Raw genomic sequence first — 25383 nt, 5'->3', positions numbered from 1 at the left:
ACCCGAGCCCCGCTCCTTTCCCGGCCTCCGAGAGGGGCCATCCGGGGCTGCCCGCCGAGAAGCCTAGGTGTTGGGGGCCTGTGTCCTCAGCTACGGCGAGCAAGCCCGGCAGAGGGGCGGGACAGCCTGGCACCTCCGCTCTGCGCATCCTGCCGCTGGACACTGCGGGTCAGCGTGCCGGCGCCACCGCGTGGGCGAAATCTGAGCCACGTGGTCTCTAAGACCCCGTGTGTGTATGGAAAATTTTATGGTTCGGGACACAGAAGAAACAGTGCAGCGGCGCGGGAGGGCAGAAAGAGCCCGAGTCGGTGGCACCAGCGGTGGTACGGCTGTTTCCGCGGCCCTCCTGGACCCGATGCTATGACCCTTTTTCTGACGCTCTGAAGGGCTCAATCTCTTTCGATTGGTTGCATGAGATAGAAGTTAATAAACACACATTTCGGACGACGCTGGGACCCAAAGTCCACACGACGAATTCCCGCATTCGGCCCGGGTCACCGCCGAGAACGGTTATAGCTCATGTTCAGAAGCCGGGCATTTAAAAAGCGACTCCCCGACATCCCAGAGTGTGTTTCTGTGGCTCTCACGGGTGCGTGGAAACCGGGCGCCCGGGACGCGCGCCCAGTCCCTCCAGGGCTGTTCCTTTCCCCCCTCGGCGTCACTGTCACCCCTAGCAACCCTCCGGCGATGGAGACCCTCCCCTTTAAGGGAAGCCTGATCCCCGGCCGTCTTCGTTTCGCGCGCCCGCCCGCAGCGCCGGCGGAGCGAACATGGCCCAGGCTGCGCGGGCGCTGTGGCCGGTCGGGCACGGTCTGGCCTGGAGGCTGGGCGGTCGCCTCCCGTCGCGGCTGCCCGCGCAAAGTCGGGTCGGCTTCGCGGGAGCCGCGGGGGGCCCGGGCCCCGCGGCCACCGCCCGCAAGGGGAGCCCGCGGCTGCTGGGGGCGGCGGCGCTGGCCCTGGGGGGCGTCCTGGGGCTGTACCACACCGCGCGGTGGCACCTGCGCGCCCAGGACCTCCGCGCCCAGCGCTCTGCCGCGCAGGTAAGCCCGGGCCGCACCCAGCCGCGGGTAGGGGTGCTGGGGCCAGCCGAACTTCGGGACTTCTGGCGGGGTCAGGTATCACCTCTTCCGTCCGTTCGTCAGTGACCTTGGGCAAGTGACTTGGTTTTAAGTATCTGAGCACTTAGCGTCCTCATCTGGGCAACGGGGTCGCCACTGTTGCCTGCTAACTAGAATTGTTGTCTTCGTCTTCAGGTCGTTTTCTAACGTGTTTTTAGACTTTTCTTTTCTTTTCTTTTTTTTTTTTTAAAGATTTTATTTATTTATTTGAGAGAGAGAATGAGATAGAGAGAGCATGAGATGGGGGAGGGTCAGAGGGAGAAGCAGACTCCCTGCTGAGCAGGGAGCCCGATGTGGGACTCGATCCCAGGACTCCAGGATCATGACCTGAGCTGAAGGCAGTCGCTTAACCAACTGAGCCACCCAGGCGCCCGATAATGAGTATTCTTAGTGAGGTTCCAGAATGTGGGGATAATGGTTCATGCCCTTTGCCCCTCCTCCTCCTCCTTCCTTTTTCTTTCTTTCTTTTTTTTTTTTTTTAAAGATTTTATTTATTTATTTGAGAGAGAGAATGAGATAGAGAGAGCATGAGAGGGGGAGGGTCAGAGGGAGAAGCAGACTCCCTGCTGAGCAGGGAGCCCGATGCAGGACTCGATCCCGGGACTCCAGGATCATGACCTGAGCTGAAGGCAGTCGCTTAACCAACTGAGCCACCCAGGCGCCCTTTAGACTTTTCTAATGAAAAGATTAGGAGATTACAAGAAAAGGAAAGAAAGCCTCCTTCAGAGTTTATTACTTTGTAAACATTTTGTCGTCTGGGAAATAATGAACTTTCCCTAAACCCTCCCACCGTCTTCAGATCATAAGGTTGTGTATTTGTTTATTAGTGTTAGTATTTTTAGGGAACCGATGACCCTTAGATTCCAGGCCCTGAGACAGAGAGGGGCAGGGAGGTGTCCCCTAGCCCAGTGATGGCACGGGTGCCGCCTTCCTGGGCTCAGGGGAGCAGGGTGGTAGGAGGGGGGTGGAGTTCTCCGTCTCTGCCCACCCCGGTGGTCCAGCTTCAGCATCCCATCTGAATAGTGAGGGAGGTGGACTGCCGCTGTGGCTTTTAAACATGAATATGCAGCGAGCTTGGTGGCGCCTGGGTGGCTCAGTCGTTAAGCGTCTGCCTTCAGCTCAGGTCATGATCCCAGGGTCCTGGGATCGAGCCCCGCATCGGGCTCCCTGCTCCGCAGGAGGCCTGCTTCTCCCTCTGCTGCTCCTCTTGCTTGTGCTCCCTCTCTCCCTGCCTCTCTCTCTGTCAAATAAATAAATAAAATCTTAAAAAAAAAAAAAGAATATGCAGCGAGCTTACCTGGAGCTCACCTACTGAACTCGCAGATCCAGGCCCAAGGCCCAGATACAACCCTCCCCCCTTGGAGATTTGAGGTAGACCCCACTCTGGCAAATGCTGGGCTCTGCCCCCTCATCCAGAGGGTCCCTTGGGTTGAGGGAGTTTGGGTGGCACACCTGAGGGGGGTTGTGATGTCCTCTTGGGACAGGAGGGAGAGGAGAGGTGTCTGATGTTGAACAGAGACCGGAAGATTCATCCTACCCATACTTCCTGCTTGAGGAGGGTGTTGTATGGGCTCTTGAGGATGGACTGTCCACTGCATGAGCCTGCCCCCCACCTCCCTGTGTCTCCCTTTCTCTCTGCCACCTACCCCCCTTCCTCCTGATGTTCTCAGGATCATCCTAGAAGACTCCCTTGGGAGAAGTTTACTTGGGGGTGGGGCCTGGGCACCAGGCCTCAGAAGCCCCCCTCCCTCTGCTCCCCGCCCAGCTCTCCCTGTCCAGCCGCCTGCAGCTGACTCTGTACCAGTACAAAACGTGTCCCTTCTGCAGCAAGGTCCGCGCCTTCCTCGACTTCCACGCCCTGCCCTACCAGGTGGTAGAAGTGAACCCTGTGCGCAGGGCCGAGATCAAGTTCTCCTCCTACAGGAAGGTGCCCATCCTGCTGGCCCAGGAAGGAGAGAGCTTGGTGAGCCTCAGGGAGCAACCCCCCACGTCCTGGGTTGTCCTGTGGTACCCCCGAGGCAGGCCCTGCAACTCTGAACAATGTGGGTGCTTTGGACCTTGCTGAGGATTATGAACCAGCTGGGCCCAAGGGAGGCAGAGCATCACAGAGCTCAACAGTGTGAGCTCTGAAATCAGGGTGGTCCAGGCTCAAGGTGGGGCTGTGCCCCTCACTGGTTACGTGACTTGGGGCCAATCACTTAGCCTCTCTGGGCTTGCTTCTTCATTAGTCAACAGAGGGCTATACTCTCCAGTGGCAGGGAATGCTTGGCCCAGTCCTTGGCTCCTAGCGTGTAGCTTCTAGAGTCCACCCTGCCCCCACCAGAGCTTGGGAGGCCAGGCAGGTGAGTGGGCAGGGCCCAGAACTTAGGTCCTCCCCACACCCTCCTTCGCATTAGCCACACTTGGGTCTCCCTTACTCAGGATGGGCCTGAGCCAGGAGACTAGGTTCTGTGGGGCGGGGAGAGCTCCGTGGGCATTGATTTTGGGGATGAACCCCCAGCGATGGACAAACAATGCCAAGGTTCCACCGGACCAGTTTCCTCGAATGCCTGGGTGTTTATCTTTAAAGAACTCTGGTGATCCTGCTGGTGACTCCAGGACCCACTCCCCCAATTTAAACCACCCTCTCGTCCTCCAGCAACAACTGAACGATTCCTCTGTCATCATCAGCGCCCTCAAGACCTACCTGGTGTCCGGGTAAGGAGCCCCTAGAGGCCCAGGCTGGTACTGCATTTCGTCCCTTTTATCTCCCAGGAGGCCTCCCCCAGGTTCCTCCAGGGGAGCAGGGTGGGCATTGTACTCTGAAATACCCCCTTCCTCTCCTCTGCACATCTCCCTCTGTCACGGAGATGCTTCTGTGTTCGCCCCAAGTCCCTCTTGCTGCAGGACCTCCTCTGGCACCCACAAGAGGCCAGAAAGCTTTCGCGGGTTGGTCGTGGTTCCCCTCCGGAGCTGGGTCAGGTCGGGGTAGACATCCACCCCAAGCAGGCGACAGCTCAGCCTCCTGGAGGAAGAACTAGTTGGGGTGAGACTCTGGCTGTCTCCCAAAGGCAGCCCCTGGAACGCATCGTCACCTACTATCCATCCATGAAGGCTGTGAACGACCAGGGGAAGGAAGTGACCGAATTCTTCAACAAGTACTGGCTCATGCTGGATGAGAAGGAGGCCCAGCGCATGTATGGTGGGAAGGAGGCCAGGACGTAAGTGAGGCGGGGCAGGCCCCTGGAGGCGGCAAGCGCAGGGTCTTTCCAGGGGTTGGGGGAGAGGCTGAGCGAGACCCTGGGAAGGGGGACCAGTGTGGGAGACCAGGAGGGCTGGGGCCACGGCCAGGGCTGAGTCCACTTCAGGAACTCCTACTCAGGCCTCAGCTTCCCACCCGTACGCTGTGCGGTCTAGACAGTGCACCTGCTCCCACACCTCCCGGGCCCCGACTTCGGCAGCCCACCTGGCCTGCCCTCTGTCCCCGCCTTGTCCACAGGGAGGAGATGAAGTGGCGGCAGTGGGCGGATGACTGGTTGGTGCACCTGATCTCCCCCAACGTGTACCGCACTCCTGCCGAGGCCCTGGCCTCCTTCGACTACATCGTCAGGGAGGGCAAGTTCGGGGCATTGGAGGGTGCCGTGGCCAAGTACATGGGGGCAGCGGCCATGTACCTCATCAGCAAGCGGCTCAAGAGCAGGTGACGATGCTTGTGTGTGCGTGTGTGTGTGTGCGCCTGGGGGCCTGCTCTCCCCAAGCCCCTAGTCTAAAGGAGGTCAGAACTCCGATTGCCTCCAGCACCCCAGGGGGAGCGGACTGGCCTGGGTGTCTGCTCTACGCCTTCTTCGGTTGCTTTCTCGTGGTCAGGTCTCTTGTCCTTCTTTGGCCATGGCCTCCCTGTCTGGGGCAGATGATAACTGATTTTTGCAAGTGTGATGCCCCTGGGGGAGCAGCCCTGGCCCCCTGGCCTTCCTGTTTTCCCCACCTGGGAGGAGGGTTCCCCCGATGGACTTCCCCCTTCCCCACCAGGCACCACCTCCAGGATGACGTCCGTGAGGACCTCTATGAGGCCGCCGACAAGTGGGTGGCGGCCGTGGGCAAAGACCGGCCCTTCATGGGGGGTGAGAAGCCGAACCTGGCTGATCTGGTGAGTCTGGTGGGGGCAGGGGGTGCCCAGATTTGAGGGGCCTGTCTGGGCAGAGGAAGCCCACATGTAGGCAATACCTACGTCTCCCAGCTTTCCCACTCTGGAGGCACCCGGCTCCATCCAAGGAACTGTCTTGGTTCACATCACTGACGGGTTCAGGGGAGGGGTTGGCTTCAGGCCCAGCTGAATCCAGGGGCCCAAGTGGCAGTACCAGGGCTCGGCCTCACCTGTTGCATCTCAACCCCTTGGAGTTGCTTGCACCCAGCGAAAGTCCTGGGACAGTGTCTTGTTGGCCTGGCTTAAATGCCAAGCCTTGAAGCAATCCCTCAAGCCGGGGTGGAGTATGTTGATCGCCAGATCTGGGTCTTAGAGCTGGTGGGGGTCCCCTTTTCTCAAATCTCAGGACCTGAGAGTGGGGCAGGACGTTTTCCCAAAGGAAATTCTGGAGGTGGAGTTTGTTGCCCAGACGGGTCGGGGGGGCAGGGCAGGCAAAACCTACAGAAATCCCACACACTTCACTCAAAGCCCCAAGTGCAAAATTGGCCATTTAGTGAGCTCTCTCAGAGAGGAGAGGTGACGGGCCCCAGGGCACACAACCCGTGGAGGACAGGGCAGGAATGGACCCCCCTCTGACCCCTCCCCCAGGCAGTATATGGCGTGCTGCGCGTGATGGAGGGCCTGGAGGCTTTCGATGACCTGATGCGTCACTCCCGCATCCAGCCCTGGTACCTGCGGATGGAGAAAGCCATCGCTGAGGCCCCCCAGTGACCTGAGTGTCCCGGGAGGGGTGGAAGACAGCAGAAGACGCCGGCTGCCGGGGACCAGGACCGCTGGGTCAGCACTTGGTGCTGTGCAGTGGGGGACGGGACCGTTCTGCCTCTCGCCTGCCCCCACCCCTCCAGCCTCCCCCCCCCGCTCCGGCTTCTAGCACTGGACACCTGCTGAGGCCCTGGGATGCTGGGGGACAAAAGCCAGGCTTGATTTGTGTTCACAGCCCCCCTGAGGGGCACAGAAGGCTACCCCTCAGCCCCAAGCGGCTGACCCACCCCTGCCCCTTGTCCTGGGCCTCCCTGCGCTTCAGCTGTTCTCTGGGACTCTCAGTGGCCTCTCTGTCCACACCCTGGGGGTGGGAATCGGGTCAGGCTCCTGCGCTGGACAGGGGAAGTAGGAATAGTCTGGTTTATGAGGGATTTCATCCCTGGCTCCTCCTGGTTCCGGCTCTTCCCACTGCCCCCGGGACTGGGTGTCATGTTCGCAATAAAGAAAAGGTTTGCTGCTCCCTTGGAGGCTGTCGTGGGGTGAGCGCTGTGTGTGACTGCTGGTTAGCAAAGGCTTCCGAGCGAGGCCATGCCCGGCCCTGCTGGTAACTACTGTTTGTCCAGTGCTTACTGGGTGTCAGGCCTGGGGTGAAGGACTTCGCAGGCTTTGTGTCACAGGGACCCCGGGACACCACCACAGGATAAGCAGCAGGGAGGCCTGAGGTGTCCCAGGATTCGGGTCCAGTTGTGCCCCTCGCTGGCCGTGGGACTCTGGGCAGTGATGTCCCTCTCTGAGCCTCCATATCCTCATCCGTCAAATGGGCATAATGATAGCCTCCACTTCAAGGGGAAATGGCGAGGGTTTGAGCGTGAGATGCGGGTCAAGTGTGGAGAAGGACGCCCAGCTCAGAGCAGGGGCTGGAGTGGCTCCAGTCCTGCTCTACACGCCGGGGGAGCAGGGTTCTGAGAACCTCTGAACCTCTGAAGCAGGTGGGCACCCAGGCTTCGGTCCCAGGCCTGGGGAGGGGGCCCTGGGACAGGGAAAAGCCAGCTCTGGGAGCAAGGAGGCGCTGTGAGTGGAGCCCCGTTCAGAGCAGAGCCCCCAGGGTCGGGGTCCCCGTTCCCCTGGTTCCCATAGATGAAGAGCACAGCGGCCTCTGGAGGCCCAAGAGGTGGCCACTGGGCTGAACTCTACTCGCCGGACTCTCCCATTCCCCCAGGCCTCTCGAGAAAGTCTTAAATTTTTATTTTGTTAATTTTTTTAAAAACATAAAAATAATTCATGCTCCTTGTGACGGTAAACATTCAAATAAGGTAGAGGCCTGGCGAGCCCTCTGGAGGCCAACAGCCCATCGTTTGGAAGCAGCGGCCTCCCGTTTCTCCTGCGGAGCCAGTGGGCTACCTGCTCGTTCTCGTCCCCGTCACGGGCGCCTGTCCGCGTGGGCACATGTCACGCTGGCTCGTTCTTCACGGCTGCAGAGTGCTCGGCTGCGTGCATGCGCCAGGGCCCACCGGCCAGGCCGAGGGAGCACCAGCGTGTCCGGAATGCTGTTCCCCGAATCAGTCAGGCCTTAAGTCCTGAAAGGCCTTTGCTCCAGGGACCTGGGGTGGCCTGTGGATCCCAGAGCGTGCCTCAGCAGGAGAGGCACCCGCCTGCACCCTCTACACCCTCTCCTCCACCGAAGGGTCTCCTTGAAGAAAGTCCAAGGACTATACTAGCTAGATCTGCTCCCCGTAACTGGGGCTGGAGAATGGCTAGTCAACCCAAGGCCCAGGGGACACCGACCGAGCGTGCTTCTTTCACTGAGTATCCCCCCTCTTCCATCCCAGGGGACAACCCTGCCTCAGTTTCCCCAAATGTTCCTGGGCCAGCCCCTGGTGTATTTTCCCATAACCACTAGAGGGCAGTAGAGAATGTGAAACAAGGCCTCATGCTGCCACCTTGTGACCAACTTCAGCATTGCATCTTGTCGGGACAATCTTTGTTCTTTAAGGACTCTATTTGCCCACCGGTAAAATGGGTTTAGCAGGTGAGGGGTCCGAAAATGGGCAGGCAGGGAAAGTCACACCTCTCGGCGGAAAGGGCCCCAAGGCAATAACCTCTGCTGCATCTTTGGTCACGCTCAGATCAGGGCATGTGCCTGTGGCCTTGATGGCTGTAGAAGGCCGGATGGGGGAACCCTGCCAATACCTGCTGTGACCTTGGGCAAGTCCCATCTTTGCTCATCCTTGGGCCAGCCCTTGAAAGTCAGTTAACCTTCACGGGTTGGTGTGGTCAGAGATGGAAAGACTGCACAGAGTCGATGCGCACAGTTGACGTGTGGGGGGCGTTTAATGCAGCCAGTGGGGTCTGCTGTCCTCAGAACACGCTCCCTGCTCTGTTCTCAGCCGGGCTCCCAAAGCTCATGGTCAAGAGCTCCAGGAAGCAAGAAGAGAGGAGTCGTGAGAACAGCGAGATCCTTCTGCCCTGGGAGTGAGGGAGGTCTCCCTCGGGAGGGCAAGCCACAGCTGGGGCTCCACAATCAGGAGGATTCCACTTTGCTTTTTTCTGTTTGTTGGATTGTTAAATTTTTAAGATTTCACTTTGATTATGCAAATAATTCATGTTTATTGGACATGAATAAAACTTTCAGGTAAGCAAAAAAATGATGCCAATTATTTACAATCCCACCAACCTAGAGATAGGACCACTTAAAAATTTTTGGAATACAGCCTTCTAGATTATTTTTTATGCAGCTTTATAGTGCATACATGTGTGCATGTATATATTTATTTTTATAAATAATATATGTATATCAGATGGGGCCTATTTTATGGCAAGCATTGTTTTAAGCACTCTATATTTTACCTTATTTAATCTTTGCAACCCCATTTTACAAATGAGCAAACAGCCATCAGAGAGGTTAAGTGACTTGCCCAGGGTCACACAGCTAGTAAGTGACAGACATGGGATCTGAACCCAGATCTGGCTTCAGCATCTGCAGCTTAACACAGTGTCTTATTGCTCCTCTCTCTCTCTCTAGGCAAGTTTTTCCTTTGTTTAAGTAAAAATTTGGATTGTATGGGGCGCCTGGGTGGCTCAGTCGGTTAAGTGTCTCTCTTCGGCTCAGGGCATGATTCCAGGGTCCTGGGATTGAGTCCCCGCCTCAGGTTCCCTGCTCAATGGGGAGCCTGCTTCTCCTGCTCCCCCCCTGCTCGTGCTCTCTCTCTCTAGCAAATAAATAAAATCTTAAAAAAAACCCCAACATAATCACAATCCCTTGTAAGAGGGAGGTGTGACTCCAGAAGAGACGATGAGAAGCAGAGGCTGGGGGCATTCGAGAAAGGGCCAAGGAATGCTGATGCCTCCAGAACCCAGAGGGGCAAGGAGATGGCCTCCAGAAGGACCCAGCTCTGCGCACACCGTGATCTCAGCTCAGTGAAATTGAGTTCAGACTTCCAGCCTCTAGCACTGGAAGAGAACAGATTTGTCTTTTTTTTTTTTTAAGGTTTTTTTTTTTTTTTTAAAGATTTTATTTATTTATTTGAGAGAGAGAGAATGAGAGACAGAGAGCATGAGAGGGAGGAGGGTCAGAGGGAGAAGCAGACTCCCTGCCGAGCAGGGAGCCCGATGCGGGACTCGATCCCGGGACTCCAGGATCATGACCTGAGCCAAAGGCAGTCGCTTAACCAACTGAGCCACCCAGGCGCCCCGAGAACAGATTTGTCTTAAGACCCCACGTTTTTGGCACTTGGGAACACCTGCCCTAGGACACTTATTCACTTGACCTAAGCCAGTGTGGTCGGGGAAGAGAGTCGGCTACAGGGGGTCTAGTGACCTCCAGCGAGCCCCTTGTCCTGTCAGTTTCCTCCTCTGGAAAATGAGGGTTGGGGCCGGGCTCTTTGGGGCGGAGGGGGCGCCCCGCCCTGGCCAGCGAGGGTGGAGTCAGCCCCCTCTCTCGACAGCATCTCCCACTGCTGTGGGGAGATAAGAGGCCAATGGCCTAAAGAGATGGCTGGCGGCCCAGCCAACGGCCGTTCCAGGAAGCTGTGAGCCGGAGGCCCAGGTCTGTCTCGCCCCCTCGGGGGGACAGGCCTCTGGCCCTCCCTGCCCCCAGTTTACTCATCCTGGGTTCTTGCCTGGCCTACCCCATCGTAGCCGGCCCTGGCCAGTCTTTCCAGCCACTGTGACCGGGCCTCGCTGGTTTGCTCCAGCTTCCTCATCAGCCCCAGAAGGCAGGGACCAAGGTTCACAGCTGGGCAGCTGGGCCCAGCACACCGGTGCTCCCCTCTCCCTTCCCCTACATTCCAACCTGCTCAGACCAGTGAGATTGGGATTGGGGGTGGCCCAGTTGGGAGCCAAGGTTGAGAATATGGCTTCAGAGTCAACAAAGCTGGTTTGAATCTCAGTTCAACATTTACTTAGCCTTCGTATGAACCCGGACAAGTCCCTTCCCCCTCTGAGCTGTCAGGAAGGTACTGTGCCCACCTTGAGGAGGCTCAGAGATGCATGAGATTTGCCCAAGATCACACAGCCAAGTGCCAGGATTCAAGCACAGGCCTGCCCAACGCTTCCCAGGCTCTCTGTGGCCTCCCGGCCCAGGAGAGTAGCCAGAAACCGGGTGCCACCTGTCTGAGGCGAGGCAAAGAGCTCCTGCTCCTGGGTGAAAGGCCCCACAGGTGGGTTGAAGCATGGTCCCCATCTCCTGGGCCTCCTGGTGCGCAGCCCCAGCAAAGCCCAGGGGTCTGCTGACCCGCAACTCAGGCCCTGTCACGTACTCATGCTGAGGCCCTGGGCAAGTCACTTTTCCCTCAGCCTTACTTTCCTCATCTATAAAATGGGGTCATGGTGGCAGGAACACGTCCTTGAACCTCTGAGGGCTAAGTCCTGCGTGTGCCCCAGCCGGTGGTGCCCCTCAGGATTAGAGGTGGAAGGGCCTAGCTTCAGGATGGAGACACGAAGAGAATTCACCAGATCCTGTGGCACAAAGGGCTCCCCCACCGCACACCCAGGCTGGCTATCTTCAGATGCCAGAGACCCAAGGCGCGCACGAGCCTTCTGACACTGGAGGCTGGAATGACAAGCACTGAGGGTGAAATTATTGTGTGTTTGGAATCCTGGATGGGGAAGGGGAGCTGGGTTTTAAGCACCAGTCCTTTCTTTTTTATTTTTTTTAAAGATTTTTTTTAAATGTATTTATTTGACAGAGAGATAGCACAAGTAGGCAGAGCGGCAGGCAGAGGGAAAGGGAGAAGCAGGCTCTCTGCTGAGCAGGGAGCCCGATGTGGGGCTCGATCCCAGGACCCTGGGATCATGACCTGAGCCGAAGGCAGCCGCTTAATCGACTGAGCCACCCAGGCGCCCCTGCACCAGTCCTTTCAATTTCCAGTCTCATTTCAACGTTTTTGTTTTTTGTTTTTTTTTTAAAGATTATTTATTTATTTATTTGAAAGAGAGAGAGAGAGAGCGAGCAGGAACACAAGCGGGGGGAGTGGGAGAGGGAGAAGCAGGCTTCCCGCAGAGCAGGGAGCCCGATGCGGGGCTCCATCCCAGGACCCTGGGATCATGAGCTGAGCTGAAGGCAGACGCTTAACAACTGAGCCACCCAGGCGCCCCTCATTTCAACGTTTTTTAAATTTTTTAAATTTTTATTTTTTTTAAAGATTTTATTTATTTATTTGACAGAGAGAGACACAGCGAGAGAGGGAACACAAGCAGGGGGAGTGGGAGAGGGAGGAGCAGGCTCCCCGCTGAGCAGGGAGCCCGATGTGGGACTCGATCCCGGGACTCAAGGATCATGACCTGAGCCGAAGGAAGTCGCTTAACCAACTGAGCCACCCAGGCACTCTCATTCCGACTTTCTAAGAGCCCTCCCAGGCAAGTCTTATTCTCTCTTCGTCTAATGGACAAACAGGCTCAGAGAGGTGGGTGTGACTTGCCAAAGGCCACACCTCGGCCACAGTGGGGCAGGGATTTCTAGTGTCCCAGTGTCTAGCCACGGAAAGTCAGACAGGCTTTCTGCAGCTCCCACAGCCCCCATTCCCCAGACTGCTCCAGGCTCTGACCTCAGAGGACGAGGCTGGATGCCATCTGCAAAGAGCTGAGGGCCTGAGAGGGTCCCACGGTGCTTGGCTTCCTGGAGGAGCAGGAGGGGTCAGCCGGGGCTTCAGGGCCAGCCGCCCACACAGATGGGCCAGAGCCCATCCCATCCTGGGTCTTGAGACACGCCTCCTCCGCACTATTCCCCACATCCCCCACCCCCAAGATGCCCGCTGGTCAAATACCCCAACCCAGGGGGAGGCTCTTCTCAGCCAAGATGAAGGAAGGGCAGAGCTAAAAAAGTGTGTTTGTTTCCTGCTGCAGGTGTAACAGATCAGCACAGACATAGTGACTGAACCAATATGGGAAACTATCTCACAGTTCTGGAGGTCAGAAGCCTGACATGCGTCTTACTAGGCTAAAATCAAAGCGTCAGCAGGGCCGTGTTCCTCCTGGAGACGCTCGGTGGAGAATCCACTCCTCATCTCTTCCAGCTCCTAGGGGCCGCCCACATTCCTGTGACTTGTGGCCCCTTCCTCCATCTTCAGAGCCAGTGACCTCAGGCTGAGTCCTTCCCGTGCCTTCTCCCTGCTCTTCCTGCTCCGTCTCCCCCACTGAAGGACCCATGTGATTACATGGGGCCCACAGGGATAATCCAGGATAATCTCCCTATTTGAAGGTCAGCTGATTAGCAAGCTTGATTGTCCTGTGCTGTGTAACCTAAGCCACAAGTTCTGGGGATTAGGACAGGGACATCTTTGGGAGGGGACATCATTCTGCCTACCGTACTACGGAATATTTGCTTGGGAGAGCAGGCTCAGGGTGAAGGGGTCCACTTGCCAAGACCCGATCGTTGGGAAATGGTTTCTGCGTGTTACCCTGGCAACGAACAGCTGAAGCGGTTGGCATATCAGTTTCCCCGGGCGGCCGTTAACAAATCACCACAAACTTAGATGACCCCAAACAACAAAACGTGATTCTCTCATAGTTCAGGAGGCCCAGGGTCTGGAATCCACATGTTGGTGGCGTTGGGCCCTTCTGGACAATCTGAGGGAGAAACTTCTTGCCACTCCCCTTGCTTTGGGCGGCCCTCTGCAATCCTTGGCATTTCCTGGCTTGTAGATGCAAGCCCTGTGGTCACATGGCCTTTTCCCTCTCTTCTGGGCATGTTCTGTCCAAAGTCCCGTGTTCTAGGACACCACTCATTGGACTTGGGGCTCACTGTAATCCAGCGTGACCTCACTTTAACTTGATTACATCTGTAAAAGCCCTATTTCCAAGTGAAGCAACATTCTGAGGTTCCCAGGGGACATGAGTTTTGAGGGGATGCTCTTCGACCCAGTACACGTGGTATATACCAGTTTCAAACCTGGGCACACTTCTGGGCCTCCCTACAGCCTCTGAATGCCACAGCCCCCTGGTGGGTTCCCCAAGCCGCTTCCCACTCTCCCCTGCTGCCCTGACCCGTGGTACTTGGGGCCATCAGGGGACAGAGTGTAGACAGTCATTTAATGAAAACAGCACCCCGCACTTTTTTTTTTAAAAGATTTTATTTATTTATTTGACAGAGAGAGACACAGTGAGAGCAGGATTACAAGCAGGGGGAGAGGGAGAAGCAGGCTTCCCGCAGCACAGGGAGCCCGATGTGGGACTCGATCCCAGGACCCTGGGATCATGACCTGAGCCGAAGGCAGACGCTTAACGACTGAGCCACCCAGGTGCCCCACCCCGCACTGTCCTAAGTGCCGGAGATACACTGCAAATGTATTCGCTGCCCCAGAGGCCTCAACTTCTCCCGGGGAGACAGGCAGAAAGCAGATCGAGAAGGTCAGGTGTGGGGCGCCTGGGTGGCTCAGATGGTTAAGTGTCTGCCTTCGGCTCAGGTCATGATCCCAGGGTCCTGGGATCGAGTCCCGCATCGGGCTCCCTGCTCAGTGCAGAGCCTGCTTCTCTCCTTCTGCCTCTGCCTCTCTCTCTCTCTCTGACTTTCATGAATAAATAAATAAATTTAAAAAAATTAAAAAAAAAAAAGTCAGGTGTGGGGCGGGGTGGGGGCGGGGAGCGGGAACGCCTGGGTGGCTCAGTCGTTGGGCGTCTGCCTTCGGCTCAGGTCATGATCCCAGGGTCCTGGGATGGAGTCTGAATTGGGCTCCCTGCTCAGCAGGGTGTCTGCTTCTCCCTCTGCCTCTGCCCCTCCCCCTGCCTCTGCCCCTCCCCCACCACTCATGTGCTCTTGTTCTCTCTCTCAAATAAATAAAATCTTTAAAAACAAAACAAGAACGCCAGGCGGGGGGCCCTGCAGCATCCCTAAGTGTGCAAGGGTGCACCAGGGAGGCTGGGGAGGGGCAGCCCGGGAATGGACAGCACACAGCCTCGCAGAGGCCTCAGGGGTAGGGAGTGATCAGCTCCTCCCAAGACAGACTCAACTGGGGGAGGGCTGAGGAAGAACCACTGGGCTCACAGCTCAGGGGGGCTCTGGCGATCTGGGCAGAGCACCCCAAATCCTACAAATATCTACTTTCAAGAGGGAGTGCTTCCGAGAAGCCCAGAGGGGCTAGCTTTCTCATTTTCTCTGTTGACAAACATGGCTTCATCTTCTAACATGCAAACGCCCCCTCCCCCACCACCCAAGCCCGTACCAGATAAATCATGGCTCCGTCATCAGCTTTGAAACAACTTTATTAGAAGGCTGTTTTAAGTGACAACTTCCAATTCTTTGCTTTTTCACAAATTCCAGTTATCGCTAGACTGATATATAACAGTAATTTTTGCATTGATCTTTGCATCCTATTTGCATTGTCCTCACTAGGTCATTATGGTGGAATGGAAATGCGACCCCGAGTCGCAAGTTGACCAGCATTGCTCTGCAGGGGTGGCGGCGGCGGGCGGGGGGGCCTGGGAGGGAGGGAGGGAGCCCACTTCACAGGCAGGGGCGGGGTATTGGCCGCCCTCTCCTGGAGCTCCCACCCCAAACTCACAGTGATAGGCCCCTCAGCGCCTTGTCATTCGAAAGGATAAAATAGAGAGATCCTCCCAGCCCAAGAAATGGTTTGCACTTTCATCTTCAGTGGAATTGAGATTTCTGCCACTCTTCCTGCCCCTTATTGAACCCTCAGATCCTAAGGCTTCCTGGGTGCGAGCCCTGTCCCAGCCTGCCCAGGGTCATCCCCCGACCAGGGCCCCTCCCCCCCTGACCTTTTATCTGTCGCCAGTTCCCAGGAATTTCTTTGGACAGACTTGACGTCAGTGTGGCCAGTGGCAGGAAAGGTCACTCCCACGGCCCCTCCTCCCTCTCCCCACCCCACCTGGAGGGTGTTGGGAAGGTACAATCAACCATGAACATAAATATGAATACAAAATGAACTTGAAAATGACAGGCTATTAACTAAACAAATCTATAAAAATAGTTAGGACATAACTCTGTTCAAATAAATACGAAATAAATAGGCTCCAAGCAGTGACACCCTGCATCAGTGGAATGTGAGGCTGGTCCCACTCTGCCCCGATTGGGATTGGACACGAATCCCCAGAGGCTCGGAAACAGACTTTAATGAAGTCAGCCAGGCTCTCTACCCCCTTTGTCTTCCCTCGGGAAGCACAGAACGTACACATTTGTCCAGCTTGTCCTTCTGAACAAAACCCTTTGCCCAACAATACATAATTAAGGCCTTGAACACCTTTTCCTCCTCTCATCAGGGTGCGCAGACGCGGGACAGGGGCTGCCCTTCCTGCAGCTCCGTGGTGCCCACCCGGCTCTCATTCCAGAGCGGGGACAGGGAGGTGGTTCTGAGCCGGCGCCAGTCCTGATGGAGTCTGGGGCCAGCTCAGAGCACCAGGACACCCCTGGTGGCAGGAGCAGCAAGGCCCTCTGCTTTGTGGGAGCAGGTCCTTGCCTTCTGTGAAGCCATGCACTGGGAGGCCAGGCGGGCAGCCAATGCAGGGGCTTGGCCCTGCCCCCTGCATGCACACGCACATCCAGGGGCCCATCTGTTGGGGAGCTCAGAGGCCAACAGCGGGGCTCAGATGAGGGTGAGCACAGAAGCCGGACTCCTCCCTCTCCCCCTGCACAACCTAGCCAGAGGGGAACCCGTAGGCCAGGAAGCCAGGGCGTGAGGCCCCCACGGACTGAGGGGAGAGGAGTGAGCGCTAACACGGCGAGAGGGCTGGTGGCCCTCCTCCTACCATACTAACACAGCAGCGAGGAAGGAAGCAAGGTGGGCACGGGGTAGGCGCCCAGCAGGCCAGAGGGCAGGGCCTGCGGCTGGTGGTCTGGCAGCAAGATGGAAGAACGAAGCCGGCTCTGGGCCCCACTGTCCAGCAGGCACCGTGGGCAATGTCCCGTCCCCGTGTGCGTGCGTGTGCCCGTGTCCTGCTGGCCCCTGGAAAGGATGTGCCGGCCAGCCAGGGTCAGGACACACCCGGTGGGCCTGCTGGGCCTTGCCCCACTGCCTTGCGGGCTCATCCCAGGCTTTTCACAGCTTGGCTTCAGTCAGCTTAGTGTTGGCACATTCACAGAATGGATGGCTACATATCCCGGGGCTGCGGGCCCAGGATCCGTGAGTCCGCCGTGCGAGGCGGGGCTGCCCCCCCTGCCCCCACCGTCCCATCACCGCGACTGCACGCCCAGGGTGATCTTCAGGTTCTCGTATACCACGTAGCTGATGCTCACGGCTGGGATCACCTTCATGAAGTTGGGGGCCAGCCCCCGGTACAGGCCAAAGGCCCCCTCGGTCCGCAGGATCTGTCTGAAGAGGCTGCTCATGGTCACCTCTGGAGCGCCCTCAATGGAGGCTGTCGTGAGAGAGGCACCCATCAGGGCTTTACCAGCTCCTTCCTGGAGCCCAACCTGCCCGGGGAGATGGGTCCCTGGGGCCTGGCCCAGCACCAGCATTACCTTGGGCTTGCATCCGGGTCCTGACCAGGGCCAGTGGGTAGCTGGCCAGCTGGCCGCAAGTGCTGGACATGGTGCCACAGGCCAGAAGCACAAACACACCAGGGTCCGCGCTATTCACGGCGTAGCGCTGTAGCCAGGCGTTCTTGAGCGTCTGGCAGGGGAAAGGGGGACAGGGATGAGGCAAAGCGCCCGTGAGCCCCAGAAAAAGCTTACGAGGCAAGAAGAGACGAGGGTCTGGGGGTGGGGGTGTAGTTATTGGATCCGCACAGGAGGCATTTCCTTGTCAGATGGGATCCTCGAGGCTACTGTAACCGGATTCGTTTGGCCTGCCTGCCCTTTGTTTCTGCTGTCACTGGGGATTCCTGGATAGGACAGGGAGTGGGGACGAGGCGGGGCAACAGCCATCTCCCCACCCAGAGAGCCTGACTTCTGCGGTCGGAAGTCTGCTGGGGGCCCAGTGAGCTCTCCTGGCGTCGTAGTCTGGTGATCTGCCCACTTGAGTCCCTGAGGCTGCAGAACCTGGGGGCTGCCAGGGGCAGGCAGTGTGACAGGAGACCCTTGCAGAGAACAGAGGAGTCTGGAAGGAGTCACGCTTGGTTCCTTGTTGCAGCCATCCCCCAGTGTCTGTCATGGAGTGAGACCAGGCAGGGGCCTGGGTAGGAGGGGTTTCTGAATCTCTGCTACTTGGTCAAGGAGCCTGAGCCCGCTAGGGCCTCACCTCGTAGACGGCTAGGTCTATCCCAGCATAGGGGATGATCCCCAGCATGTTGGGAACATAGCCTTTGTAGAAGGCAGCCATTCCCTCTCTGGCCAGGATCTTCCTGGCACAGTCCAGCATGCCTGAGTACTGGCCTGTCTTGCGCAAGGCCATCCGGGTCTTCAGAACCTGGAGAACCCAAAAGGAGTGATGGGAGCGTGAGCACGGCCCACTCCTCACCCTCAGCCCATGCGCACTGCCCACTCTAGGACCAAGACAGCCCTCACCTCCATCGGGTAGATGCTGCTCTGGGCGATGGCCCCGGCCAAGGACCCTGCCACGAGTCTCTCGTGAATCCTCAGAGTCTCCTGGTCACTCCCCACGAGACGCTTGATCTAGAAGAGAGAGCAAATGAACGGATATACCCCTGAGACCAGCTCAGCTGCCCCTGCCCCAGGGTTCCTCCCAGAGCCAAGACCTGGTATTCCTGACACATCTGACACTGTCCAGAAATAGAAGGAACTGACCCATGCTGGGGCTGGCAGCAGAGTGGGGGCTGGACCCAGCCACCTGCCTCTCCCTGCTGTCCCCTGGGTACAGTGACTGGCTCCAGCTTCCAGGGCATCAGCAGGGCAGGGACCTCGGCCCAGGGAAGCTCAGGAAACAGCTGACGACCGGCGCCTCGCCTGGGGAAGCGGGGTCCTCACCTGCTCGTAGGCCATGAATTTGATGGCCGACTCGGGGGCAATTTTGAGGACGTTGATGCCATTGCCCCGCCAGAGGGATTTGGCCCCACCTTCTCGAATCATCTGGGTGAACCCGCCCACGATGCACATGTTGTTGCTGCGGGAGGCATGGACCTGAGGAGGGAAGGACAAGTGGTCAGAAAGAAGCCCGTGGCCAGGGGGCGGCCATCATGGGACAGAGAGCCTCTCCCGCAGGCCCGCACATCGGGGTCAGCAGGCAGCTCTCTCCTGGCCGGGTTCTGAAGGCTAACTCGGCACCGGGAGAATCCAACATGGCTACCCTCGTTCTTCACGGGGCACCTCCTGTGTGCCAACATTGTGCTAAACACCCCGCGGCCACTACCTTAACCACCTCGGCCACTACCTTAACCACCTTTCTTCAACTGAGCTTTTTACCATGGAAAAATTTCAAACACGTATAGAAGTGCCGAGAGTCATATACTGGGCTTTTCCAAACCCACAACCAGTTTCAACCATCATAAACCCACGGATCACTGTAAGGCCCATCCCAGGTACTGGGGAGACAATTTGTTCAAGCCCCTTGGGTTTTACAGAGGAATGGAAGTCCAGGCACTGGAGTGAGGAAGCAGGTCACGAGGTCACATAGCTGTGAAGGCGGGACCCCAGTCAGGTTTCATTCCCCAAAGCTTTTCTCCCCAAACCATTCCGCCCTCCCACCCCCCACTTCTGCAAGAGAAGGGAGTTCATGTTTAACAGGCTTCAAAACAACGCAGGCTCAGGAGGGCAAGATGGGGAGGAAAGGATGGCACCTTTTTTTCTTCCTTTCTTTTCTTTTTAAAACAATTTTAGGTAGTGGGACGCCTGGGTGGCTCAGTCGTTAAGCGTCTGCCTTTGGCTCAGGTCATGATCCCAGGGTCCTGGGATCGAGCCCTGCATCAGGCTCCTTGCTCAATAGGGAGCCTGCTTCTCCCTCTGCCTGCCGCTCCCACTGCTTATGCTCTCTCTCTGACACGTAAATAAAATCTTGAACAAAAAATAAAATAAATAAAGAATTTTAGGTAGTTAATGTACAGTGTAATCTTGGTTTCTGGAGTAGAACTCAGTGATTGATCACTTCCATACAAGACCCAGTGCTCATCATCCCAAGAGGATGGCACCTTTTCTGAGCAGGGCTCAGAAACACCAGCACTTGCACACAAGCAAAAGGCCGGGGGGAGGGGGTCGGGGGGGGCGGGCAGACACATTCAGGTGACACTGAAGTCCGACAGGCCATCCTCGTGCAGGTCAATTTCGCAAGCCTGTCCCTGACGTGGACCTAGCTTATCTCTGCCCTGCAGACGTGGAGTTGGGCACCCGGCCAAGGTAAAGGTGTCTGGGCCAGGTGGGGGTCTGCTCGCATCCACCCCGTGTGCTGCCTACACAAGATGTGCCCAGGGCAACAGGTTCCTGCCACCCCGGTTCTCACTGGCTTCACCTGTCCACATTTCAGCCCTGTAATGTGACCCCTGGCTTTCGTGCCCTGGATAAGATGAAATAAACTACATGCAAAAGGGCACTTAGACCTGGATCTTCTGTTGCCCTTGTCTGAGCAATAATTCCAATCTAATTTATTGGGTTAGAAAAGTATGAGCCCAGGGCGCCTGGGTGGCTCAGTCGTTAAGCGTCTGCCTTCGGCTCAGGTCATGATCCCAGGGTCCTGGGATCGAGTCCCACATCGGGCTCCCTGCTCAGCGGGAGGCCTGCTTCTCCCTCTCCCACTCCCCCTGCTTGTATTCCTGCTCTTGCTGTCTCTCTCTGTCAAATAAATAAAATCTTAAAAAAAAGAAAAGAAAAGAAAAGAAAAGTATGAGCCCAAAGAGCAAAAGACAAAGGAGGAGAAAACCGACTCACTGAGGACCCACGGGGTGGAAACCGGGTGGTCTGAGGCCCGTTTTCCCACGTACCTGCATGAGCACCTTGAGTCTGTCCAGGGGCGCCGTGCAAGTTCTGGATACAGCCCCGGCCCCGCCTCCAGCCACCAGGTGTCTCCACCACATCCCTGTCTGCCTCTCCTCCACGGTGAATTCATCGGGGACCGTCAGATTCTCACCCACATCAAAGATCTGCAAGGAAGACCAGCAGAGATAAAATAAGCAGGCTCCTGATGCTCGTGGCCAAGCTGCTGGCAGACAGCCAGGTCCGTAACCTGGCACCGTCCAGAATGGCCGGGCCCCAGGGGCCACACAGATGGTGACAATGCCCCAGGCCCAGGGTGGGGGTACGAGTATGCCCCTTCCCATTCACCGTGTGGAGGTGGTACAGCTCCGACCCCTGTGTGAGCCCTGCAGAGGCCCAGGGAGAGAATCTGAGAGCGAGGCTGGAAGAAAGCGGTTATAAAACCATTTGGACAGCCTTGCAGAGACTTGCCCCCAGCTCTTGCAAGAACGGCTTACAAAGGCATTTTAGCTGAGGATCACCAGACTGCCTGTATTGAAAGGGTCAAGTCAGGGGTAAAAATTCTGAAACCCGACGTGGAACCAGATCACGCTGGCAGAACATTGCACAAGGCCTCGGCAAATATCAGAGACTGCAATGCCTACAGAACAGCCGCTCTCCTGGGTGGCATCCCGCCTGGTCAGAGCCAGCTCTGCTCCCATCAGCCAACTGGAGAGCCAGAGGTGCCCTGAGGATAAGACCCTGCCCTGGGCACTGCGGGAGACAGACCAGAGGCGCGCCCCCGGCCTCCCCTCCCAGAGCGGACAGTCTGGGGTAGCTAAGATGGCAGATGGGGCGGGCGTACCCTGAAAGAAGGGGCTCGCAGGTGGGGGGTCAACATGGCCACAACCAGGGAGGTGTGATGGGTCTTTCTGAACAGCAGTGCTGACAGGGGTGACAGAGTAGCATGTACAGGACATTTTCTTTGACAGAAAGAAAGGACACAAAAAATGGGGTGCTGGGGGAAGAAACTTAATGGCTCTATTTGTTTTAGTATTGTCCCCGCTGCCCCAGGCGCATGCGGGCTTTGGGAGAACGAGCAGGATTGGGGAAGCGGTGTCTGGAGCGGACCCTGAAGGACAGGCAGCATGTGGGGCGGGAGGGCATCTGGGGCAGAGGGAACCCCGTGTCTGGGTGGTCAGGGCTGGCGTGGGGGAATGGAGGGCACACGTGGAGGGCTCTGTGGGGCTGGCGGAGGAGTGGAGTCTCGTGCTAAAGAAGAGGCAAGCTGAAAACCCCACTCTCACCCCCACACCAGGATGGGGGCTGACGCCTCGAGAGCGGACGTGTGAATGGAGGAGGGAGAAAGTGCCTTCACGGCCCGGGGCACGGGACTCACCGTGGAATGCTTCCAGTACAGGATGATCTCGGGGATGTTTTCCACGGGGTGCAGAAGGTGGTAGTCTCTCCACTCGTTCCAGTCGATGGTCATCGTGCCATTTTTATCCATGCTGCAAGACAAGCGCATGGTCGGTTGCCCCCGGGGTAAACAGGCCCATACGTGAGCTGCACTATCCCCCCTCCAGGCGAGCCCAGGGCAGGCGCTGGGCCACTGAGGAAACCACGGGAGGTGCCTCGGCCCCAGTGAAGAGGCGAGGTGGTTCCACACCCCACTTTGCACGGAAACGGGAATACAGTGACCCACAAGAACCCTGTTCTGATCAGGCACAGAGGTCCAGGAGGGAGGGGGTCACCAGGGTGACACGGATACTTACTAGGTTACAGGGCCCCAGAAGTGGCCCGTTCGTATTCTGACAGACAGACAAAGGAGGATGCAGAGGAGAGAGGAGAAACACAGATAAGTGCTCTGAGCAGATGTTAGCGAAGCAGGCACATAGCACGGCATAATGCCCAGGGAGCCGGACGAGAGGCAGCTGTCCCTGACCAGCCGCTTCCGGCCCCGGGGATCTGGAAAGGCGCGGGCGGCAGGGGCAGCGCTCCTAAGGCCAATCTGCGCGATTTCCCGCCACGGCCACTATATATGCTCTCCCCCCAGGACCAGGGCTCCCCCGGGAGCTGTCTTGGGCAGCACATCTGATTACAGGGGGGAGAAAAGTCAGCATTCTCAGGGAGAAGTCCACCGTACGCAGACTGCTGCCACCCGAGCCCCTTCCCGTCCCCACCAGGCAGAGAGAGCGGTCCTTGCTCGCCTTTCACCCACTTGAAATCCCCCCAACTGGTCTTTTCTCTTCACGGGTCACCGGTGAGCGGGCACACTTCCAGGTGATTTGTGACTCTGACCTGGAACTCAGGGAGCGGCTGCTCCTGGGGAGGAGCTACCTACTCATGGCGTCAAACCACCAGAAGCCGAAGTTTGGAGAAACGGGGTCAATACAATGAAGGGCGCCACGGGGTTGGTCCAAGAACGTTTCTTTCATCATGCATTTGTTAAACCAGATACAGAGGCTGACAAAGTTCTCACCTCTTGAGAATCTTTTCGGCCTGCTGTTCGGATATCTTGACTCCCAGGTCCCGCAGGGACTGCATGATCTCCTGAGCGTCGATCCGTCCTGCAACAACAAAGGCTTCAGCCAGGGGCCCGGCCCGCAAGAGGCCTGAGACCCGGGCAGCCACTGGTTCTGGAGGCAACGCTCACCATCATTCTTCTTGTCCAAACTCTTGAACACCAGCCTCAGCTTCTTCTCGTGATCTTGGAGATAATGGACAAACTCTTCAAAGTCGAGCTGCCCATCGAGGTCTTTATCTCCAGCTTGCACAATTTTCTATTAAAAAAAAAGTTAAAGTTTCCTCCTTGAGCTCGGGCCCCAGCTTTTCCTCGTTCCTCGTGGCGGCCCGTCCCCAGGAAACAACTGTGCTAACCCATGCACAGAGGTGGCCACAAGGACCTGAGATGCTTCCTCGGCTCTATCCCCAATGCCACCACTTGGATCCCCAAGGCCTAGCCAGAACCCAAGCAAAAGCCCATCTTGCTTCCCCTCACAAGCAAACGGAAAAAGGCACCCCCGGGAGGCGCCCTTCAGACACAGGCCAGCAAGCGGCCGGCTTGGCACTTTCTCATTCCAAGTGTCCTGAAGACTAACTTATTGTACAACCAAGGTCAGCTGTGTGCTCCCCTGCAGCAGGGTCCCTGGCGCCCGGCCTCAGCCCGCATGCTCTCTGCCCAAATGTGGGGATGGCCTCGGGCGCTCCAGATGCCACGAGGAATGCTGCAGCTTGCTCTTTTTATCCCTAACAGTGGCACAGGCCCAAGAACAAATGGGTGACCAGGGTAAAGGTATGGGGGCAGAGCTGGCCCCTGCCGATGCCTGCGTGGCAGAAACATGGCCAGGGGACCCTGGTAGGAGCCAAGGGGGCCTATTCTTGGGCGTGGGCATGGGCTTGATGGCACTGCCAGCCTCTGATCCCAGGGGAGCCAGATGACATAACCAGGTACTGAAAAGCAGGCCAGCTCTTAGTAGCTTCCTGACCCAAGAAGGCTTGAAGAGACCCCTTGAACAGAACTCTGTGCCTGCCCCTAGAGGTGAGCTTTGTTCAGCAGCTGCAGTTTTGCATGCTCAGCCCCTGGAAATTCTCCCCAAACGAGCGAGCCCTTGGCCTGGTGCCACAGGGCCCGCTAAATGCTTTACCCCTAGTACCCTGCTGAACCCTCTCAAGCAGCTCTGGGAGGCAGGTACTGTCATTCCCCCCATTTTTTACAGAGAAGGAAACAAGCTCAGAGAGGTTAATTTATCCATGGTTACACAGGCAGGAAAGTGGTGGGCGAGATTCAGGCTGGGCCTGTTAAGACTCCAGAGCCACCTCCCTGGAGATCCCGCGGCCACCCTAAAAGCTAATCTCAAGAAGGTGGGTGACACACATGAGTCACTGCAACCTAGCAACACCCCAAAATCTGGACCAAGAACCTCCTAAGGAAAATGGTCATAGTCTTCCTGTGTTGCCCAATTCTCTCGGTGAGAAACAGGCTCACTAGTCACAAACCAATCTGGCTTTAGAAGTCTCTTGAGCCAGTGGGTTTCGGAATGGATGGACCATTGGCTAGCTGGTGCTCTCCCATGATTAAGATCATGGTTACTCTCTGAACCACCTGATGGCCCTTTGTGACTGCTCAGCCACTGAGGGAACTAGGAGGAAGCCTGGACAAATACCATGTCACCTAACATGATCCAAAGAACAACGCCGGGGGTGTGGCAGGAATGCGAGACAGGGGCTGGCACATTTTGCATCTGCTATCTGGAGTTAACTTCCTGCAGACATCTGTGCTCTCGGCTAAGAATGGTACAAATTACATATATGGTTATCATTCTAGATTTATGGCAGGAGCGGAAATAGAATCTAGGAGGCGAATGTTAGGCACAGAGCTTTTCAGTTTCTGGGCTTCTCTGCCACCAACACGATCCATGTGCCTCAGTGGGGGCGGGTGTGCGGTAATACAGAGAACCCAAGGATGTGTTCACTGCAGGGGATTTCAAGACATTCTCGACGTCCTTGCTTCTACCTCAGAACCACCGGGCCTACTTTCTGTCTCCTTCCTAGGATATGCTAATCCCCATCCCCAGCACACCATCTGACCTCCACTGCCATCATGAGCAGTGGGAGACTGCATGAGATCTGATTAACAGAGAAGTCAGGGTGCTCCTTTAGGAGGCAAGGGGCTCCCCACAAGCTCTGGAGTCATTTCCGCATCTTCAAAATGTCACGATTTTTGCTGCTCCCAAAGGAAGTCTTCGGAGGGCTCCCCCTCCTCAGGACACGGCCCTGCCAGCTCCAGCCTCCGCAGCTCCAGTTCCAACTCTAGGCCTCCAACAGGAGCTTCTCTGCCTCTCCCTCCCCCAGCTCTGAGAAACGGCCCCACAGTGGCTGGGCTGTGTCCCCCTTCGCGGCCCTGTGTTTCTGTTGAACTCCCCCCCCCCATCCCCAGTAAAGAATTCCTTTCCATTTCCCACAGGTATCTCCCCAGTAACTCCGGCCTTCCTTGGAAGTTATATGAAAGAAAGCCAGTCATTCCCGTGACGTGACATAACCCTTTCCCGGCTACAGCCACATGACAACTGGGGAGATAACTTGCACATTTCACACATTCTTTCCCTTCCATGGGCGGGGAGCGGGGGCGGGGGGGAGTTCGCGCACGC

General features: G+C 57.0%; 2 protein-coding genes across 11 annotated transcripts in view; one reads left to right on the top strand and one right to left on the bottom strand.

Moving 5' to 3' along the window:
* Positions 1–681: 681 nt before the first annotated feature.
* PTGES2 (prostaglandin E synthase 2) lies at positions 682–6528 on the top strand. Of its 3 annotated transcripts, none has more exons than XM_064579618.1 (7): positions 682–1040; positions 2884–3081; positions 3757–3815; positions 4169–4318; positions 4597–4797; positions 5127–5244; positions 5890–6528. In XM_064579618.1, the coding sequence occupies exons 1-7, from the start codon at positions 771–773 to the stop codon at positions 6010–6012; spliced, it is 1119 nt and encodes a 372-aa protein (XP_064435688.1). In that variant the 5' UTR covers positions 682–770; the 3' UTR covers positions 6013–6528. The 3 variants fall into 3 exon arrangements, with proteins under 3 accessions (XP_064435688.1, XP_064435689.1, XP_064435690.1); XM_064579619.1 differs by having other exon boundaries at positions 740–1040; positions 5965–6528; XM_064579620.1 differs by lacking the exon at positions 2884–3081 and having other exon boundaries at positions 741–1040.
* An 8154-nt stretch (positions 6529–14682) lies between these two features.
* SLC25A25 (solute carrier family 25 member 25) overlaps positions 14683–25383 on the bottom strand; it is a 35513-nt gene continuing 24812 nt past the window's right edge. For 4 of the 8 annotated variants that reach the window (XM_045883224.3, XM_045883229.3, XM_045883226.3 and 1 more), the window contains exons 2-10: positions 22890–23016; positions 22716–22803; positions 21633–21744; positions 20263–20421; positions 18320–18472; positions 17900–18007; positions 17634–17801; positions 16916–17066; positions 14683–16812 (exon numbers count right to left, since the gene is read on the bottom strand). In XM_045883224.3, the coding sequence (XP_045739180.1) occupies positions 16628–16812; positions 16916–17066; positions 17634–17801; positions 17900–18007; positions 18320–18472; positions 20263–20421; positions 21633–21744; positions 22716–22803; positions 22890–23016 (1251 nt within the window). In that variant the 3' untranslated portion in view covers positions 14683–16627. Of the gene's footprint in view, positions 16813–16915; positions 17067–17633; positions 17802–17899; positions 18008–18319; positions 18473–20262; positions 20422–21632; positions 21745–22008; positions 22045–22715; positions 22804–22889; positions 23017–24823; positions 25330–25383 lie in introns of those variants that run through there. The other 4 variants (XM_045883223.3, XM_045883228.3, XM_064579616.1 and 1 more) reach the window with 3 other exon arrangements.

This window comes from Mirounga angustirostris, unplaced genomic scaffold (genome assembly GCF_029215605.1).
Source record: "Mirounga angustirostris isolate CCGP_5_RB_7025 unplaced genomic scaffold, mMirAng1.0.hap1 SCAF_15, whole genome shotgun sequence".
NCBI lineage: Eukaryota > Metazoa > Chordata > Mammalia > Carnivora > Phocidae > Mirounga > Mirounga angustirostris.
This window is presented reverse-complemented; position numbering and strand designations above follow the sequence as displayed.

Excerpts from the sequence above, each read along its gene's own strand:
- PTGES2 (XM_064579618.1), top strand. The coding sequence starts at position 771 with ATGGCCCAGGCTGCGCGGGCGCTGTGGCCGGTCGGGCACGGTCTGGCC. Across the intron at positions 1,041-2,883 it reads CCCAGCGCTCTGCCGCGCAG|CTCTCCCTGTCCAGCCGCCT; the intron begins GTAAGCCCGGGC and ends CTCCCCGCCCAG. Across the intron at positions 3,082-3,756 it reads CCCAGGAAGGAGAGAGCTTG|CAACAACTGAACGATTCCTC; the intron begins GTGAGCCTCAGG and ends CTCGTCCTCCAG.